Source organism: Phoca vitulina, unplaced genomic scaffold (genome assembly GCF_004348235.1).
Source record: "Phoca vitulina isolate PV1807 unplaced genomic scaffold, GSC_HSeal_1.0 scaffold2, whole genome shotgun sequence".
NCBI classification, from domain to species: domain Eukaryota; kingdom Metazoa; phylum Chordata; class Mammalia; order Carnivora; family Phocidae; genus Phoca; species Phoca vitulina.
This window is the reverse complement of record NW_022589705.1, coordinates 55,867,848-55,889,095: the sequence shown is the minus strand read 5'-3', so window position 1 is coordinate 55,889,095 and position 21,248 is coordinate 55,867,848. Positions and strand designations below refer to the sequence as shown.

General features: G+C 43.6%; 1 protein-coding gene across 13 annotated transcripts in view; it reads right to left on the bottom strand.

The window, feature by feature from the left end:
* DAB1 (DAB adaptor protein 1) overlaps nt 1-21,248 on the bottom strand; it is a 1,119,086-nt gene that overhangs the window by 137,031 nt on the left and 960,807 nt on the right. For all 13 annotated transcript variants that reach the window (XM_032427988.1, XM_032427951.1, XM_032428047.1 and 10 more), the window contains one exon: nt 2,251-2,390. In XM_032427988.1, the coding sequence (XP_032283879.1) occupies nt 2,251-2,390 (140 nt within the window). The remainder of the gene's footprint in view (nt 1-2,250; nt 2,391-21,248) is intronic.

Here is a 21,248-nt window from a genome sequence, read left to right as displayed (position 1 = left end):
AAAGAAAGAAAGAAAGAAAGAAAGAAAGAAAGAAAGAAAGAAAGAAAAAAGAGAAGAAAAGAAAAGAAAGAAAACATTAACCTTTCCCAAGGTGATAATCTGTCAAATCATGATTTCACCTTTTTCTAGTATACTTTATAATAGATACATAACTATTTTTTTTTTAAAGATTTTTTTATTTTATTTATTTATTTGAGAGAGAGAATGAGAGAGACAGAGAGAGCATGAGAGGGGGAGGGTCAGAGGGAGAAGCAGACTCCCTGCCGAGCAGGGAGCCCGATGCGGGACTCGATCTCGGGACTCCAGGATCATGACCCGAGCCGAAGGCAGTCGCTTAACCAACTGAGCCACCCAGGCGCCCCTAGATACATAACTATTAAAATAAAGTTTGCTTATGTAACAGCTAAAAAAAAATAATGGGTACACAGTTTAGAAAATTAAGATTTGGGGCGCCTGGGTGGCTCAGTCGGTTAAGCGTCTGCCTTCGGCTCAGGTCATGATCCCAGGGTCCTGGGATCGAGCCCCGCATCAGGCTCTCTGCTCGGCGGGAAGCCTGCTTCTCCCTCTCCCACTGCCCCTGCTTGTGTTCCCGCTTTTGCTGTGTTTCTCTCTGTCAAATAAATAAAATCTTTAAAAAAAAAAAAAAAAGAAAATTAAGATTTTTGGGTGCCTGGGTGGCTCAGCTGGTGAAGCAGCAGACTCTTGGTTTCGGCTCAGGTCATGATCTCGCGGTCACGGGATCGAGCCCTGTGGCTGGGCTCTGGGATAAGCACAGAATCTGCTTCAGATTCTCTCTCCCTCTCCCCTCCAGCTCATGCTTGCTCTCTCTCTCTCAAATAAATAAATAAAATCTTTTAAAAAAATTAAAAGAAAGAAAATTAAGATTTTTTTAAAATGATGATTCCTACAGCCATACTACAAGGAGACTTAGCATCTGATATCCATGTTAAACTGCTGAGAAAATTTGTATAGTATAAATAAAAATAATAGCTCTGATTTATTAAGCAAATAGGAAAGGAAAGGCAACTAGAGGGTGTTTTATAGATACTGTCCCAGTTCGTACTTGGAGGAACTTGGCCAGCCTTGCATATATATACATATATATTTTTTCTTTTCTTCCTCCTTTCTTACACTTAAAAAAATTGCACTGACCAACTTGTGTCCTGAGGGACTACTGGAAGATATGAAAAAAAATTCTCATAATATTGTGTTAGATGAGGAAAAAAACCAGGATATAAGACTGTATAATAGTAATTCCAATTGTACTACATATGTTTATAATTCATATAATATACATACAAATACAAAGACAGATTAAGTTACACACAAAAATGTAGACATTGATTTTCTTTGTGTGGTGGGATTATGGATGACTTTAATTTTTCTCCTTATATTTTTCTGTATTTTCGAAATATTTTACAATGAACATTTTGTGAATTCTATAATTGGGAAGATACTTAAATTATATGTGTTAAATGCTTCAGGTATTTTATAGACTTCCTGCTAACTCATTTGTTTTTTCAATGTTTTAAACTGCTTTTTAAAAGAAGGAAACATAGACTATTTGAAGACCAGAATGTGGGAGCAAACAATGCTCTTTTTCATGTTTTAAAGGCCATTTAATAACATAATTTTATTGTGTATATTAATTTTTTCCAATTTCTTTCTTAGATTTCTCAATAAAAAGGTCTTCTTTAAAGCATTTACTATCAAAAACTTCTCTGTGATATCTCCAAATCCCACAATCTCATTACATATTACTTTAAAAAATATTTCTCTTTTACAAAGTGTTTGGAAACATTAATAGGAATGATAAGAATGAATAAAATTAGCTTTTATCTTAACATAGCATCTTTTACCATATTTATCATATGGTAAAATATTTAAAATGTATTAAAAAATAACAAAGGGGCAAAGATTCATAAAATCTGAGGGACTATAAAATTTGACAATTTTACTTTTCTTTTTGCAGGCATTGTGCAATGAAGATAACATTGAATAAAAGATGATATGCTCAGAAGTTATAAAACTGGGCCCCCAGCAAAATATCTCCACATAGTAGGTGCTCAATAAACATTTTCATAACAATTGAAATCTCTTCCCAATGAATACATGCAGTGATTCATCAGTGAACCAAGTAATTTACTACTAAATGAATAAGTAAAGAGTTTTATCATAATGATCATAATCACTCCCTTCCCTCAGTCCTATAAAATCTGTGATATTGAAAGTAAAATGTTTGCAAAGCACCTTGAGTTTCATCATGGAATCTTGACATAACTTGTCTCCCCGAGCTGCAGAAACCTCATCAATCCCGATCAGCTTGGCCTTGTACCGGACCCCTTCACCTTTAAACCTCTTTATCAAAGTGGCTTCACTGCGATCCTGACCTAAAAACAGAGAAAAGCAGGATTCAGGCATGTAAGCATTCAGGTCCCACTCTCTTTAAATACCCATAGTATCGAGATTCGTTCTCTGGTTTCATTTATGTTCTAAGAAAGTCAAATCACTGGACCGAGTAGAAAAGAATGCTAGTTCTCCTGGATGCAAATTCTGACTCTATCCTTTTAAATCCAGAGGCAAGTTATTTTTCTCTGAGCCTCTGTTTTCTCAGGCAAGAGAAAAAGAAAAGAGTTAAAAATAACCAACCCAGTGGGGCATTAAGATAATTAAATCAGACAACATGTTTAAGGAGCCCAATACAGAGTTTGATACACACCAGGTATTCCACAAATAATAATCACCTACTAAGAGTTCATGTCTGACATTCTTGTTAGAATAGTATTAGCACTGAGCCTCTTTGGCATTTCCAGCATTTAATATGAGTTTGGCCAGGGTCCAAGATCTTCTTACACCCAATTCCATGGGCTGTTTTATGGTGGGACTCCAGAGTAATTGCTTTGTATCAAGTAATGACCCAGGGACAATTATCAAAAAAATGGTTTTACAATATCTCTTCTGCTAGCTCATGTGTGTGTATAAATAGGCGACTTGGTATGGTGGGCCCATATCCTGCAACAGCCTTTCTCAGTGATTATTAACATAATATTTTGCTAGGACATGTCAACCAGACGTTCAAATACATCCACATAAAATAAGGACAGTAAAGTTTCTGTGAACTGAGTGTTTCATGGGAGATGTTTTATAAACTTGATCCCCACTCTTTGTAAAAACTCAACCATATCCATTTTCTAGATAATGAGGATGAAGGTCACAGAATTTGAGGAGCTTGTCCCAAGTTCACCCAGTCAGAAAAAAAGATGAATGCACAGGAATTAAAATTTCTAGTATCATCAAACTTTCATAAAGTTTGCACATGTGGTTCTTAAGACCTAGAGCACCCTAGTCTTCTGATACTCATGTCCAGGAACATCATGAACTTGAACTTCCAATACCTCCTCCATCAAGCCTGCCGTCATGGGGCAGAAACTTTGGGCTGAGCGCATGAGAGAGAACCCAGCCTACTTCCTTTTATCTATATGACGTGCAAATTAAGGCCTTTCCATAATGTGAATTGAGAATTATTTAAGCTGAAAACAGAGGAAAAACAACAGCAATAGTTAACCACAGCATAATGCTTTTCTACTGAAAAAAACTTGCGGTTCATTTATTTATTCCATCGTCCCTCACTGAGGGTCTCCTCTGTGCCAGATGCTGTAACTCACTGCAACAGACGTGTAAGACAAAGTCTGTGCCCCTACAAGCTCAAGATTCTGGTGACTGAAAATAAAAACGTGCAAGGCACTATGTTAGTTGTGTAAGAAGGTAGCAGCTTTAGTTGGACATCCTCATTTCAAATCATGCCTTTCTCACTTGAAAACCAACTAAACTGTCTGTGGAGCCTCGGTTTGCTCATCTGTCAAATGTGGATAAAATATCTACATTCAGATTTATCGTGAATAGTAACTTCTAGAGGAGAGTATGTGCGAAGCACGGATTCACATGCTAAGTTCTCAGAAAATGGTAGCTGTCGACACTATTACCAGCCCAGTGAAAGAAGCACGTAGAAGATACGATGCTGAGGCAAGGAGGGCACAAAAGAGAAATGTCTGCAAAGCCAACCCCTGATTTCCAGCTGGTGCTTTTTCCCACTGTACCCTTGCTGACTCCTGGTATATGCAAGCCTTTGAATTATATTCCACAAAGCAGAAATAACACAGGGATGATTAGTCAGAACCTATAATCAGTGTAAAAATTCAGCCTCAGGATTCTGTGAGGGCAGATGTCAGAGACTAAAGCTAAGAACAAAGAAGACACTTGCCATGATGCACCCTGTACAGACATCTAGCTCAACAACACAGCTGTGGACCGACATGTCACCTCTCTCTGCATTGTCATGCAGTGTTGGGCAGGAGTGGCCTATGGTTTGCTCTGGTTCTTGGGAAGGTTATGTTACTCTGTCCCAAATACCATCTCTGCCTCTTCAACACATGGCACTATTTCAGTCACCAATCAAATCCCTTTCACTGTGTAGGACTTCTCCAAGCTTTACGTATAGGTAGCATTTATCAGGTTCTGTTCAAAGCGCATTGTATACACCAACTTGTTTAGCCCCAGAAATAACCCTAGACATAGGTACTGTCATTCAGGTTTTTATAAATGAGGATCTAAATTGAACATCTGAGAGGCCAAGTAACTTGTTCAAAATTACTAAGTGCGACCTGAACCCAGATCTGTCTGATGCCAAAGCCCAGGTTTCTGGTTTTCCATGTGTTCTGTGTTTTCAAGTTTGTGCTCTTAACCACCAGGATTAATTGCTTCTCATTCTACCTGACTTCCCCATCTTTATATTGTATCAAAACTCACCTGGCCCAAATCCGTTGATACCTAATACATTGGCAGCATTAAAACTCCACTGGAGAGACAGCTTGAAAATGGAACAAACAACTTCCAGCCTCCGCATCATGTCCCAGGAAACATCCACGAGTCAGATACAAAGACAGCCTTAAGAAACATTTGTCAAGGCATAGAGCTCTACCAAGGAGGACGCTTCATAAGGAGGCAGAGCCAGATCAGGTGAACGAGGACAGAGATTAATAAGAAAATATCAGGCCATTTAGAGGAAAGGAAGGAGCCCAATTTAGATTAGGACCCAGGGCCAAGCTAATTTGTATGAAGGGCACTTATGCAGTAGATAATCCAGTTTCTCATTAAAGGCTCCACCATTAAAAGGGTAATTTTTCATGAGCACATCTTGAGCAAGGTCTCAGTTATATTAGTTAAGAAATAAATAACAGATATCAGAGCCATAAGGCTATTCCATCAGAGACCCACACGATGTAAGGGTATTAGGGTAAGGGTCAGTCTTCATGCGTCCCAAGTCATCACGAATCCCCAGCCTGTTTTGCTGAAAGCACCACTGACCCTATGCTTCAGGATGGACAAAAGAAAGGACACGTGTTTCAGGAAAATCATCAACATTGTCACTATCAATTATCGAACATTCACTCTACCAGTCGCTGTGCCAAGATTCTACATGCCATCTCTCATGTGATCCTCACACCTGCTCTTTAAGTTAGACTCTGTCACCTGCCCTATTTTATGGAAGATAACCAACAGCAGAGCCAGAATTTTTAAATAGCAGCTTTATTGAGATATAATTCCCATACCATTCAATTCCCTCTTGTAAGGAATGTAATTCAGTGGTTTTAGTACATTCACAGAGTCATACCACCATCATTGCTAGCTAACTGCATAACATTTTCATCACCCCCCAAAGAAGCCCTGCATCCATTAGCAGTTACTCCCCACCTCCCCCAAACCAACCCAGGCAACCACTAGTCCATTTGCTGTCTCTATGGATTTGCCTATTCTGGAGGCAAACTGCATTTCATATACATGGTATCACACAATGTGTGGTCCTTTGTAACCGGCTTCTTTCACTTCTCATCACATTTTCAAGGTTACTGCATGTTATAGCATGGGCCAGTATTTCATATTCCTTTGTTTCTGGCTGAATAATATTCCATTGTATCGAAGCACCACATCAGTTGATGGACATTCAGGTTGTTTCTATTTGGGGGCTACTATGCCATTTGTGTATCAGTTCCTGGGGGGCGTATTTTTCAATTCTTAGTATCATACCACTTCTCCCTGAGTACCACTTCTCTCTTGGGTATAATACTGGGTCATATGGTAACTCTACCTTTAAATTTTTGAGAAACTATCAAAGTGTTTTTCCAAAGTGGCTGTACCAGTTTATAATCCCACCTGCAAAGTATGAGGGTTTCAGTTTCTCTACCAGATATTCTTGCCAATACTTCTGTTTGTCTTTTTTGCTTTTGCCATCCTTACGGGTGTTTAGTGATATCAGAGTTTTGTTTTTGCATGCTCCTCAGGACTAGTGATGGTGAGCATCTTTTCTTGTGCTCATTGTCCTTTTGCATATCTTCTCTGGAGAAACTCTATTCAAATCTGACATAGTCGGGGCACCTGGCTGGCTCAGTCGGAAGAGCATACAACATTGATCTCGGGGTTGTGAGTTCAAGCCCCACACTGGGTGTAGAGATTACTCAAAAGATAATAAAATCTTAGAAAAATAATAAAAAGAAAATCTGACATAGTCAAATCTGACAGCCTGAGATTGAACCCAGGTGTTATGAAAAATTTCATGCTTTTAACCAGTAGGCTCTTTGGCATTGGTTGACCTTACTCCATACTCTGTTATGGTACTTGCCACTTTTTACTTTGTATCATAGCTATTTGAAAAGATGTCTCATGGAGCCTACAGTAAACTGGCAGCTATCTTACTCCTAAGACAAGTACCTTATAAACACACACACTGTGCCTGATCTTTTCAGACCTTATTCCCCTTATTCCTCCAGGGTTACTGGAAATAGGCATTGTCATCATTCTATGAATGAAGAAACCAAAGCCAGAGAGGTAACTAAAATTACTGCAAGCTGAGCTGGGAACAGAATCTCATCTTGTCCCATGCCAAGACCTGAGATCTTCCCCTGGGAGGCAACAGGGTGTAATGGCCCCAAACAAGAGCTCTGGATTCCAAGGACCGGCATTCTGGTCCCAGCTCTCCCACCCACTCCCCTCATTGTGTTGTGTTGGGTAAGTTCCCTTCCATGTCTGCCACAGTGTCTTTCTTCTGTGAAGAGTAGCTAATAACCATCGCTCCCACACTGGGTCATTGTGTAGGTCAAAGAAGTGACCCATAGATAGCAACATAAGACAGTGACTAGCAGTCGGGGCTCAACCAAAGTTGACCACTGTCATCTGGGTGATCGTACTTCTAGCTTGCCTGGGACAATCCCTGTTTACACCTTCTGTCCTGACACTACTACTACTACTATCATCCTACTGCTCTCAAAATTATCCCAGTTTGGATAATCAGTGGTGTGGTCACCTGAGTTATATCATCACCATTTATGTACTGCCCTGCCCCAGGGTGTTCTTTGTGCTAGGCAGTGTGCTATCTTTCTGTGGTACCTAGGTGTGTGGAAAGAGTCCCCTCTCCTTTCTGGAGGAAGCCACATTTCAGGAGGGGACACACAGAGCTTTATTAAATATGACCAGGGCTGTGAAGGTCATAGAGAGCTGAGGGGAGAAGAAATTACTTGTTTGGTGGGGAGAAGATTAGGAACAGCTACAGGGGTGAAATGACATTTGAAGGAGGCTTGGTGAGGAATCAGTGTTCATCAGGCAGGAAAGGGAGAAACTTCCAGAAGAGCCAAAAGTATGATGATATTCAGAGAAAAGGTGAGTCATTGGGTTACTCTAGTCTTGAGTATTTCTCAGCCCTAGCTAGTTTTAGAATCACCTTGGGAGCTTTTAAAAATAGTACCCCACAGATTCTGGGTAGATTGGTCTGGGGTGAGCCTGGGTCAACAGACATGCTTGGGAAGCACCGTGTTAGAGCACAGGCCTCACATGATGCTGGCCACGGCTGCGGGGGCCTACTCCTGGGGCCCTGGAGCTTTTGGGCTCTGTTCTGTAGGCCCCAGGAGCTCTTCATGATCCTTTCTGTTGTGAGGATAAGGTTTAAATAACACTGACACAACATCTGGGCATGATGGATTGACCATGCATTCCCTCATTCATGGAGTCAACATATATTGTGTACCCACTATGTGATCTAAGGTGCTAGAGATACAGCAGCGAACAAAACATAAACAGCCCTGCACTCGGGGAGTTACATGCCAGGCGACAAGCCAGTGGGCTACTGTAGACATTTTTTCTAATATAATGGAGAATCAATCACCTGTAAAAAACAAAACCCCAAGCCCCAAACCCCAAATCACAGATTCCTAAATACCATCCATTGAGACTCTGAGTCTAGTGGGAGGGACCCAGTCATCTTTGAGGATGGCCTGTATCTGGGTCAACTCAATCTACTGGGTCCCTTTCTAGAAACAGAAATTCCGAGCAGTCACAATGCCTAACCTGATACATCTAGGTTAGTGCTAGAGCCAGGACTGAAACAAAGGTCTGCCCAAGTCCACAGAACCAGGACTTCCAGGGTTTGGGTTTTTATTTTTAATCCCATGTCTCTATCAGTAAAATACTGTTGAGCCTGTACATCGAAAATAGGTATATTTCTGTATAACTTACATACATGTACTACCTACAATCTGTGCATTAATATTATTAAAGCTCATTCAGTCTTAAAATGTTTTAGTTTAGAACCAAACATAAAGAGATGTCTAATAATTTCCCACATCCCCAGCAGATTATCTTGCATACCCTGCAGGGGTCTGCATCTCATAATGCTTCCCTGCGGATTTCCCTGAGAAATAACAACCTGAAAGATCCTCAGGGAGTCACGGCAAACCTACAATCACAGTAAGGCATTTGGGTTTCCAAGAATGGTCCGTTTCTAATTTAACAATGGACTGCTGGTCATCCTAGCGGCTGCTGTCTTTTATGGCCGCTGAGGGTCGGTGGGGTGCACATACATCACTCTAAGCATCTGGAGGCACTGACTTCACCCTGCCTGCAACAGGCAGCCTCCCTCTCCTCCCTATCTCATTTTGGCTTCAACTCCAGTCCTCCGGGCCAGGCTTCTCCGTGCCCTTGGCCCCTGCTGTTTCCTCCTCTCTGACTTGCCTTGTCTCTTTGATAAATGTTTCAAGTGTACCTTCAGGTCAAGTACACCTTCTGTTATGAGGGCTTTTTTGGGGGGTGGGGGGAGGAGAGCACCCCTCCTTCCCTATCCCCATTCCCCACCAACTAAAATTAACCTCTTTATATACTCCAAAGGCCCCTCTTGAACTCATCAGCCTCACATTGGGCCCCTTTCCCCCTTATCTCTCACCTTCTGGCCTTTACCCAGATCCTCCAACAAGCCCTACTATGTGCAATGCAGGCTGAGCTCTGCACCTTTGCACCTGCTATTGTCTGAGCCTGAAAGGCATTGCCCTGCCCTATCTCTCTCCACCACCGCCCACACCTGAGGCCTCAGCACAGGACCATGTGCCCAGGGCTCCTCGGATCCCAGGGGTCTATCTGGGAGGTCCCCTCTGAGATGCCTCCATAGCACTCTCCTGATAATCCCCTTGCATTCTCGCAATGACTTAATCTCATCTGTAGAAATCTGTTTAAATCCAGCCTTATGCTCAGTCTGTAGGTGCCAGAATATAGGGAGTTGTGATGGAATTGTTGACCAAGATCAGAGCGCAGCATTTTCCTAACACAATATTCTCTCACAGCATCTGTCACAGTATCCATGGCACCTCATTGACTTTGTCTTCATGCCTCCTTCTCTGCGCTTGAGCTCCACCAAGGCAGGGGCTGGGGGTGATTCATCTCTGGTTTCTGAACCTAGCATGGTGCCTGGCACAGAGTGGAACTGCAGTGCCCAGCTCTACTGAATAATTGAATAAATGAATGAATTTCTTTCTTTCCTTAAAAGAGGCAAGTGGACTCTTGGAGTCAGAATCACTACAGGGAAGTGTAAAGGGTCACTAAACACCCCTTCCATACAGACCCTATTTCAAATCCATTCTGTGAGTGTGATTCACTTTGTCTCCAAGTAATAAAATCCCAAATGGGATAAAGTAAATGTCACACTCACGGTTATTTTAAGGTTGCCTTTGCGTTGAGCCATTAAGGAAGAGAGTTTCTCAACCTCATCATAGACCTGCTCCCCTTATAACCCAGGAAATGCTGCTCCTCAGAATTTAAATCGCGGCAGTCCCCAGGGCACTGAGTAAGTTCCCCGTTCTGAACGGTCCTCAAAGCTGCTGTCAGGAAGAACACCGAGACCCTGTCTTGGAGCAGAAGGTGCTGCCAATGTGGACGTCCCACATGGGGAGTGACCTTGCAGAAGCTTCAGCTAACAGCGCTCCGTCAGAAGTCAGGGTCCAGAGGAAGCAGGCAATTAGCATTTTTTATGACACTGAGCAGAGAGCCCACAGAATCCACTAGAGTAACACATGCCTCCCATTCCGGGCTGTTCACTAAAGACTGCTAATGGCCACATGAAAGATACTTCACACCCAAGATTATTTTCTCTTTATCCCCCCAACTCATCACAGATTGTAATGAGCCCGGCCACAGGAACCCACACAAGAGCCAAGATAAGTGTTTTGCTGTGTTTTCTTCTAATGTGGTCAGCCTGGCTGTGAGTTCTTTTAACTTCCGATAGTTAAGAGCATTTCCCTGTCTAGCGGAGGTCAACTTCAACAAATTCCTTACACTGAGCTGAGGGTTCACTTCTAGGTTTAGATAGATACTTAAACATCTAAGGAAGTGTCTCAGTCAGTTCGGGCTGCTGTAACAAAAATCCCATAGAGTGGGTGGCTTGAACAACAGGCTGGGGGCTGAAAGCCCAAGACCAAGGTGCTGGCTGATTCAGTTCTGGGAAAGAGCTTTCTTCCTGGCTTGCAGATTACTGTGTCTTCCCATGGTAGACGGAGTGAGTGTGCTATCTCTCTTCCTCTTCTTACAAGGGCACTAATCCCATCAGGGGTGGACCCTCCTGACATAATCTAAACCTAATTACCTCCCAAAGGCCCCACCTCCAATTATTGGGGGTTAGGGCTTCAAGGTATGAATTTTCTTGGGTGGCTGGGGGTGAGGCAGTAAACACCAATATTCAGTCCATAATAAGGGGGCCAGGATTTGGAAGGAAGGGTAAAAAGCTGGTTGATCCCTGAAGATGAGCCTGTCCCATTTTCATAAACTGTCTTACTGAAGAATCACCATACCTTGGAGAGGGGGGCTGGGGCATAGGGAAGTCAGGTCATTGACACAAGGCCACACGGCCAGTGAGGGGCACGGTGCCTAACTCTTTGGAGTCCAGTGGCCTTTCAGTAGCTCTGCAACTTCATATGTGTCATACTGGAAAGGTTATTTAACTTTTCTGAATGTTAGCTTCTCCATCTGTAAAACACTGCAGTTATTTGCACTGCTCTCTAGGACAGTCAGAAGGATTATATAAAACAACACACATTTCACTCTTAGCACACTCACTGGCACATCATAGTCATTCAGTAATATTTATTACCTTCCTCCTCCCCAAATAATATATTTCACATTAAGCACCAGTGGCCCAAAGCGAACCAGAGCAAAGCCTATTGCAGTAGGAGTGATGGTCCCAGCTGTTTGGGAAATATTTTTGGTTGCCTGGGAATAAGGGCGCAATTAGGAACAGGATGTTCCTTCCTGAAGGCAATCAGGAGATCACCTTATGAATTATTAACACAATACCCAAACTGAGACATCCTCCTTCCTTCTGCATATCTATCTGAATTACCAGGCCATCCATCTTGATGATAAGAAAATTTCAAAGAGGTTTTTTTTTTTCTCCCCCAGCCTGTCCAACATGATTCTGTTCATTGCCGAAAGAGCTCTATTTTCTGTTATGTTGTCCGATTTAAGAACAGATTGTGGGGGGAATTTCAGAGCCCAGCAGCAGAGATAACTTATTTTATTCAGAATTCTATCTTGCAATTATCCAGGTGTTGATTTGCAATGGACAAATAATTATGTATACTGGCTGCGTAGGAGAGAATGCTGATTTTGTGTAATTAACTAGCTGGGTGGCGAGCAGAATGAGGGGAACAACACACTTAGGGGGCTGTTAAAATGTGCTTTTATGAACATGGTTGCTGTCATTATTGCTAAAAGGTAAACTAATTAAAGAGCCAAATTAATATTCAACCTCTTATTCATGCACACATTCTCTTAAAAAGATGTTCTTCACTGGTACTTCTGAAAAGAGCTCTCTATAAAGAGCATCTGGAATCCATTGGCATCTTCCCAGGTAAAGCCAGTACTAAGATTCCAAAGATTCTAGTTCGAGTACTGGGAATCTGCATTTTCAAAGACTGGCCTAGGATTCTGAGGCTGAGTCAGATTAGGAACAAATGAAGTGTAAAGCAGGGACCTCCATACAAGTGACCCAATCCTTACGCTCGGATAGTTGGTCCTTCTTTCATTTCCTTTTTATTTAAAGTCCACTAGTACTTATTTCTGTTTCTTTTTCTGTTTCTTTCCCCCTGCTGGGAAAAACAGAGAAACCTCCCGATTTTAAGATTGTAAAGTTATCTGTAATTCTTTGTGGCTGAGACCTTCTGAAGCCCCTTCCATGGAGACCGAGGAGCTTGGTGTATCCTCCTAACTTGGGCCTATCCAGGACCATCCAGTCTAGCTTCTCATCTGCAGCTATATTTGTCCATGCCTGCTTACTGAGAGCCTGTTCTCTGAAAGGCATTGCCCTGCCCTGTCTCTCTGAGGACAGCACACACTATTGGCTTCTTGGATGTTTGACGGTGGGGCTTGTGTCTTTTTCCTGGTGGTCAAGAGACAAACTAAACTAGTGTGTGTTGCCACGAGGGTCAGACCAAAGCATGGACAAGGCTTTAAAGGATATGTACATCCTTCTTGATCATGCCTTCATTCCTTTACAACAACTGAGCATGGTATGCATTATTAGCCCCTTCTTACAGATGAGAACATTGAGGCTCCAAGAGGGTAAAGCCTGGCCCGAGAGGACAGAGCTAGGACAAGGCAGAGCCAGGAGTGCCAAACAGCACATGGAGTTAATCAGAAGATGTTTTAAGGAAGCGATTGTGAAGATTTGGGCTGGGTAAGAAGCAGGAGCACAGAGGGCAGGGGAGGACTGGTCTGAAGCTAGAGCCCCAGCATTTATCTTTGTTTCTGTCATTTGCAACCTAAAGTGTCCTATTAGGGGAACAGTGCTGCATGGAGGAAGGCAGAGGGATGCAGATAACATACCAAAGGGGTGGGGGCAGGGCAGAGTAAGGAAGGGGGAAGAACAGCTTCCAGATGGGGGTTCTCAGCTGGCTTTGACATTCAGAAGACTCAGGCTAGAGCAAGTCACTTCAACTCTGCAAAGGAGGACAGCAACACTCCCCTTGTAGGATTACTGTAAATGCAATCATATATTTGAAGCATCCAGCACAGCTGGGCAGCTCCTGGCCAGTATCACATGTTGACAATATTTTCATCCCTTTCCTGTGGACTGCAGGCTACATGAGGTGTGTCTCCCAGACCAGTTTCGGGTCTGAAGGCTCATCCCCCCCAGGTGATGTGCTGGCTTAGGAAGGCTCTGGGGTGAGTTGCTCTCAGAGAACTGCCTTCCACCAAAGAGAGTCATATTGCCCTCACCTCACACCTGGATGTTTTGTTCTGTACTTCTGCAGTTCTGTATTAAAGTGCCATATAACTTTTAAAAGGCTAAAAGTTCTTCAGAAGCATTTAAGTACAGATTGTAGTATTTCTTTGAGCACTTAAATGACCCAAAGTTTTGATTTTTGTTATTTGATGGTATCAGAAATGATGTTTTCCTTCAATTAGGGTGTCGGGGGAGGGAAAAAAAAAAATCATAATTTTCTCTATCCTTGCAGGTTCTTGGCTGAGACCCTCCTGTAATAAAAGAGTAACAGGAGAAAAACACAAGTTTAGTAACACATACTCCTCCTGTATACATGAGAGAGACCCAGGAAAATGGAGTAGCTCTCACCTCACTCCCCATGGTCCCTGTAGCTAAGATCCAATCAATGGGGTGATTATATGTGTGGGTATAAAAGTCCAAGCCCCTGGCCTCCATTTGCAGACTTGTGACAGTGCTGAAGGGCAGAGCAGAGCTCCCTGCGGAACAGTGGCGTCAGCTGAGGTCTGGGCCGCAGCTGCATCACAGCCCAGCTCCTGGCTCTGCCCAGTCCTGCCACCTGACTGTCCGCATCGGGGCTGATTCTGGGGCATTCCCCAGTAAGCTCCCCAGAGCCAATCTCTGCGTCTGCCATTGTTTTCCTGGGAACCTGATCAAAGCCCCGCACAAAATCAATGCATTTGAGGGAGAGTGTTCTGAAAGACAGGGGGTCATGATGTGGAGAGGTAAGCCAGCAAGTGCCAGCCCACAATAACCCAAGGGTGACAGGAGGAGGGCTCGGGGGCAAAGCTCACATAATGTAAACTGAGGCTGACGTTCCATGAGACGAAGCCTGATTGAGAAGGTACATCCAGGACTAACACCCTCTCACCAAATGCACGGCAAAGGCCCCTGGCAAAAATATTGAGTGTTCACCAGCCATCCCGGGCAGGTGAGTCTGCAGGAGTGAGTGGAGTGACCAGCCACCCCCCAGGGGCATCCTCACTAGCACCGGATCTAGGAGGTACTGTGGGGTTTCCTTTCCCGAAATTCACGATTTGCGCCCCTCCACTCCCACCACCCCTGTGGCAAATGCACACCAGAGCAGACACTAGGCATTTACAAAACCCTGGAAGCTGATGACAAGTGAAGACAATTTTGTTTTTCAATGAAAAATAACAGATATATTTTTAAACCTTTTCTACTTCCATTCTTTAAAACAACTGCTTTTTTTTTCTTTCTAGTTACAAAGTGAAACATGCTCAAACCTTACAATTTGGAAAATTCAAGAGAGGAAAAAAGGGGGGAAGTCACCCATAATACCTTCCAGGGGTATCAGTGGTTTCACTGGAGTATATGCTCTCCCAAACTTTTTCCTAAGTGTATACACACACACAAATACACACTTCTCAAAAATGTTTTCATGCTATAAATCTGTAGCTTGCTTCTTCCATTTGGCGGTGCATTATGCATTTTCTTCCATATTGATATTTTTTGTAACATGATTCTTAGTGGCTGCATAATATCCCATCATATAGATGTATCATAATTCATCTAACCAACCCCCCTATCATCAGACAGTTACGATGTTTCCAGTTAAAAACAGTGCAAACAAATACAATATTGAGAATTCCTCCTAAAGACAGTGGAGAGATGGATTTTCCCTGTGAGGATGCCTCCCTGGAGTATCAGTGTAGATGCTTCATTATTTTCCCCTCCCCTTCTTCCACTCCAGAAAAGTGTGGGCTCAAAATAGACACATGTGTGAAAACAAATGCACATTTTACCCCTCCCGATGTCTTTCTTTGGGAGAAACACTGGAGGGCAAAGGAAGGTTGTTTGTGTGATTTGGATTACAAAAGAATCCTTGTAAGCTCAGGCCATGTTGCCCACGGGAAGCCAGGCGACTGAGCAAAGGAGAGAGAAGCAGGAGAATGGGATTTATTCAGCGAACTGAGGTGACAGCGCAGCCCACAGCAGCCGAACCCCTGGTTTGGAGTTCTCACCCAATGTGCGTGAACACTCGGAATGTGAAAGCCTGCTCTTGGACCCAGACAGAGGTTAATTAAATCACAGATGGACAAGGGTTTCTATTTTCACATGCAGCCTGCAATTGGCCAAGAACTTCCTTCTGCGGCAGCTACAACTTCCATGGGGTCATCTCCATTAGAAAAAAACAAGAGGATTTAATTGGGTGTCTCTGCTGCCAACTTGTTTTCAGACTATTTTTTAAGGGAGATTATTTTGGTCCTGGTATATTCTGGTGTGAGCAAGGCTCATGCTTTATCTTCCATCTGCCTTCTAAACAAGAGGGCTGTGTATACTAACGACTGATTAAATTATTTCTTTAGAGTACAAAGAAGTATTTGTGATGAAGACAACAGAGAGGGCAAATCAATTATTTACTGAGAAGGCTGCAATATAAATTACATTTGATTAAACTCAGAGATAAATCTCAGTGATGCAGGTTTTAAGTGGAATGTGCCGGAAGAGACAGTGACTAAGTGCCCCCGACATCGCTAGTAATGAATGCAAGGGCACGGGCCCAGCCCTGACACCTCTGGGTCTCTTAACAGAGTCCACTGAATATTCGTCCACACCACAAACATGTGTCGAATGCCTCCTATGTAGCACTGGCCCCAGGGGCCAGGGTACAGTCGTGAACAACAGGGAAAAAAGCAAGCCCCTGCTCTCCTAGAGCTTCTGATCTAAAAGGGGAAGGAAGATAATAAGCCAGTAAATAAATAATGAACAAGATCGTTCCAGATAGGGAAAAGTGTTATGGAGATGATAAAACAGTCTGATGAAATGAAGAGTGACGGAGACAGGGTTGGGGGGGGGGGGGGGTCGGAGGATTCATCGAGATAGGCTGGCTGGCCCACGAAGGCACTTCTATAGAAATGACATTTGAAAGGAGATGTGAACAATGAGAAAAGGGCAGCGGAGCCAGAAGGGAATGTGTCTGGCCTGTTTACAAAACAGAGAGAAGCCAGTGTGATCTGATTGGAGAAATCAAGGGGGAGGAGGAGGTGGGACGTGGCTGCAAAGAGGGAGCCGGGGCTCCTTCCCATGCTGCTTTAGGAGGCAGGACAAGGAGTAGGGGATCTGGCTCCAAGTGCAAGTGAGAGCCATTGGGGGCCATCAGGCAGGCATATGACTCACAAGTTGTAAAAAACTTCTCTGACGGCTCTCTGGCCAAAGGGGACAAAGTCGAAGCCAGAGTCATTGTGTAGTCCGGCTGCAAGACGGGATGAGAAGGATGGCAGCAGATATGGAGGAGGGGGGCGGAATCAAAACAGACCTTGGAGGAATGGCAGATAGGGTTTCCCCGCAGACTGTCCATGCGGGAGGCAGGAAAAGGGAGGAAGCAAGTAACAGCGGGGGAGTTTTGGCTTCAGGACCTGAGTGGAAGGCAGAGTCACTTCCTGATACAATGTCGTCCTAATCTGTGATGGCCACAGAGCCGGTGGAATCTGGTGACTTTCACATCCCAGCTGTGTGCAGGGGGTGTGGGATTCAGGAACGGAGAGACGCAACCTTGGAACACCCGCCCTGCCACCAGGGTGCCTGTCCTCGCTGAGTCACGGGCAATTCCTTATTTACAATACGAAATAGCCAAGACCTACCTTGAAGTTTGCGAATGAAATAAGGAAGTGCCAACAAACAGCTGCTCCATAAACACGAGCTCCTTTTCCTCCGGTTTCCATTGAGCACCAGAGTTCAGATTGAACTATGTCACTGCTGAAAAGCCCTGGCTTCTTCTCAGCATGATTTTTATCATAGGAAACGGGCACTTTTTTTGGTGTTTGTTTTTGCTTTTTTTTTTTTAAGGTTTTATTTATTTATTTGAGAGAGAGAGAGAGTGAGAAACAGCATGAGACGGGAGAGGGTCAGAGGGAGAAGCAGGCTCCCTGCTGAGCCGGGAGCCCGATGCGGGACTCGATCCCGGGACTCCAGAATCATGACCTGAGCTGAAGGCAGTCGCTTAACCAACTGAGCCACCCAGGCGCCCCTTGTTTTTGCTTTTTTATTGATTCTATATTGCTTCTATCTCACTGACTGAGTGAGAGTTGTCTCATTCATCCAGAGCAGACACCTTCCGAAAGGTGTGCCCAGTGTCAGTGATTGAGCCTCAGCTGACTGCCTTCTCCCACACAGCCCTGTCCTCACAGTGGCCACATTTATACAATATGACCCCACCCTCAGGCCTCTCTTGATTAAACCGGATGGTGACACTGGGTCCAAGTTGTGATGGTTAGAGCCCCATCCTCGGGAATTGAGAATTGAAGCAGAGAGAGGAGTCACTTTGTCTGTGTGACCAGAATCGTAACACAGGACTGTAGAATTGCTGGGGCACCATCTTTTCCTGCTTGAGTAAAAGAAAGGCAATTTTATGGAAAAAAGGCAAAGGGAAAAGATGTTCTGGAAGAACGGACCACAGAGACAAAGTATTGTTGGAGTCCTTAGTGGGTCCAAATCCTTGCGTCATCCTTCCAGAGGCTCAGCTCATACATGCTCTTCCTTAAATTCCATGAGACACCTCTGAGTCCTTATTGATATGTCCCTCTGTCATATTTAAGCCCATTCAAGTTGACTTCTGTTACTTGTAACTAGAAGACTTTCATTAATAATGGATGTGAATTTCTGTCTATCTGGCTCCTCGCCCACTGCTGGGTGGGGGAGAGACAGTCACTGAATGCTTGCTTAAAAGAAGGGGTGTTCATGGCTGCACCCAGTTGACTGGGTGCTTTATCCCCAATTTCTCCCACCCCCTAACTTCCTATCTGCTAATAAACCCACAAAAAGAGAAAAATTTGGGTTTAGATGATTTCCCTCCCATTTTTGTCACTAAGATCTCAGACCTCAAACAGTCTAATTTTTGTAGCTCATCTCCCTGAATGGCTTAGCTTTCAATGAATTTAAGATACAAGAGTGAATTATTTTCTAAACAACTTCTTTTGGTCCCTTTTATGCCAAAAACAAACAAACACAGACAGGTCTTTTTGATCAGATAACAAAAGCATCAATACTTGCACAGCCCTGCTGATTTCAACAAAGCACCTCTCCTCCAAATGTACTACTCCAATGTAGTCGCAAGCCTGATCTTAATGCTTCCGAAAGCACTGTAGTAAATTTCCAGGAAGACTATGTAACAAATTTGGATAGTCAGCAATCCTAGGCTATAACAGGTCAGTGGAAAACAGAAATAAGTATTAAATCTCTTTTACTTTAGGGGCGCCTGTGTGGCTCAGTCGGTTAAGCGTCTGCCTTCGGCTCAGGTCATGATCCCAAGGTCCTGGGATGGAGCCCCGCATCAGGGTCCCTGCTCACAGGGAACCTACTTCTCCCTCCCCCTCTCCCTCTGCCTGCTACTCTGCCTACTGTGCTCCTTCTATCAAATAATAAATTAATTAAAAAATCTTTTACTTTAATTTAGTCAACATTTTATCAGCATCTTTTACGTGACTGACATGGTGCCAGGGGCTAAGGCTACTATTTATTAAACATCTACTATGTTCTTGGTACTGTGACAGACATTTTCATATACATTACTTTTTATTTAGCCCTACACCAGCCCTACGTGGTATTATGACCTCACTTTGTGCAGATGAAGTAAAGAAACCTGCCCAGAGTCCACAGAGCCAATAAGGAGATGTAATTCATCCAAGATCCCCTCAGCTATGTTTGTTTCCACCTCTCTATGTGTCTTCCACTCTACCTGAGTAAGATGGAATTGCTCCCTTTAAGAGGTCCCCAGTCCAGTGGAAGAAAGACATTTTCATAAAAGGGAATGTTTCATAAACGAAGGTGTCACCAGTGTGCAAAGACAGCTCCAAAAATGAGTCACACATTCTGATGGATGGGGCAGGGCTGGCAGCATGGATGAGGTGGCATTTCGATGGGGTACTAAGTGATGCAAAGGATTCTAGAGCACATCTTCTAAAGGAATCCTGATAAAATGGAAATATTCATTATTGTACACCTGTTCACTAAGGTCACGGGAAGTGGCTTAAAAGACACCGTAATTAAGGACCAATTATGCAATGTGTATGCCATCAATGACCCTAAGAGGGAGGTATTACTATTTTTTCAGTTTTAGAGATGAGGAAAGTAAAGTTCACAGTGGAAAAGTAACTTCTTCCATGTCACACAATCTTCATTTGCCTGTCGATTATTTCAAACCCATGACTCTCAATAATGTATTTTCCCTACTAAACCATGTCCTCCAAAGAACTGAAAGAAAAAAAGAAAAAAAAAAGAAGGAAAAAAAAAAAGAGCTACAAATTATAGGTTCAATAAATTATAAGGCCATTCTCTACCCTCAAGGAATTTACAATCAAGTTGGGGAAGTAATACATAAACCTCTGAAAACTGAAACAAGAAATCAAGGTAGAAAAACAAGTCAAGAACAATAGAAGTCATGGCCCAGGCCAGCTCAGGCATAACTAGCATATATATTATACTAGGCAGTGTCCTAGGGGTTTGGAGGAGAGAAACAGGATTTTGAAGCAAGGTCCCTGGAGGGAGTTTTCAGGAAGAGGTGGGGGCTGAAGCTAGGTCTCTAATGTTATACACAATTTACATGAAGTGGGGGGCAGGGAAAACCACCTTCAGCCAGGATTAAAGGCAAAATCAAGGTCATTAAAGCTGCTAGAAATGGGCCTTTATTGAATTTTGTATAGTGGTAAATGCTCCACATACCTGGGCATCCCTCATGAGCCAGGAATGGTACGAGGAACACTCAGATGATGCCCATGTGCAGAAAAGAAGCTGAGATTCAGGAGGGGCATGAGTTGTCCAAGTCAGATGACCAGCAAGGCCCGGGGAAGGGTGAGGTCTGAAGATAGACGTGCCTGTCTGACTCCAAATTTCATGCTCTCTTTACTACCCTCCACCACCTGTGCAGTCTGGGCTCGGATTCTGAAGGCTTCTGAAAGCCAGCCAGTTTCTCTGGGGGCATTAAGGATGTCTTTGTTCAGGGACGTTAGTATAACATGGTCAGAGGAAGTTTATGAGTCTGGTTGAAGTAAGGGGATTCTGGGTGGGGAACACCATTCTTTCCCCTCCTGTTTCAGGAAAGAAATCAATGAGACGTGAAGAATCTCAGAGGCAACCAGGACATTGACAGTCCACAGACTGGATAATCTGGTTCCAAATTCGCTAAAACTGAGACAGCCACAGCAAAGGCCACCAGGAGAGTTAACAACATGACATATTTTTCTTTTTCTTTTTTTTTTAAGATTTTATTTATTTATTTGATAGAGGCAGACAGAGAGAGAGGGAACACAAGCAGGGGGAGTGGGAGAGGGAGAAGCAGGCTTCCCGAAGAGCAGGGAGCCCGACGCAGGGCTCAATCCCAGGACTCCGGGATCATGACCCGAGCCGAAGGCAGACACTTAATGACTGAGCCACCCAGGCACCCCACGACATGACATGCTTTCATGAAGGTACAGTCCTAAGGACTCACTGACTCTGATGGTCCTTCCTCCGTGCCCACTCTCCGTGGCCCCTCCATGTAGCTGCCTATCTCACTGCCTCCTCCTTTTTGAAGAAGCTGCCCCTCTCGTGCTTCTGTGACTCTCTTGGTTCTCCTGCTTTCCTGACTTGGTCACCCTTTGCTTTCTAAATCCTAGATGGAGGTATTCTCTAATGTTCTATCCACAGTCTTCTACTGTTTCCT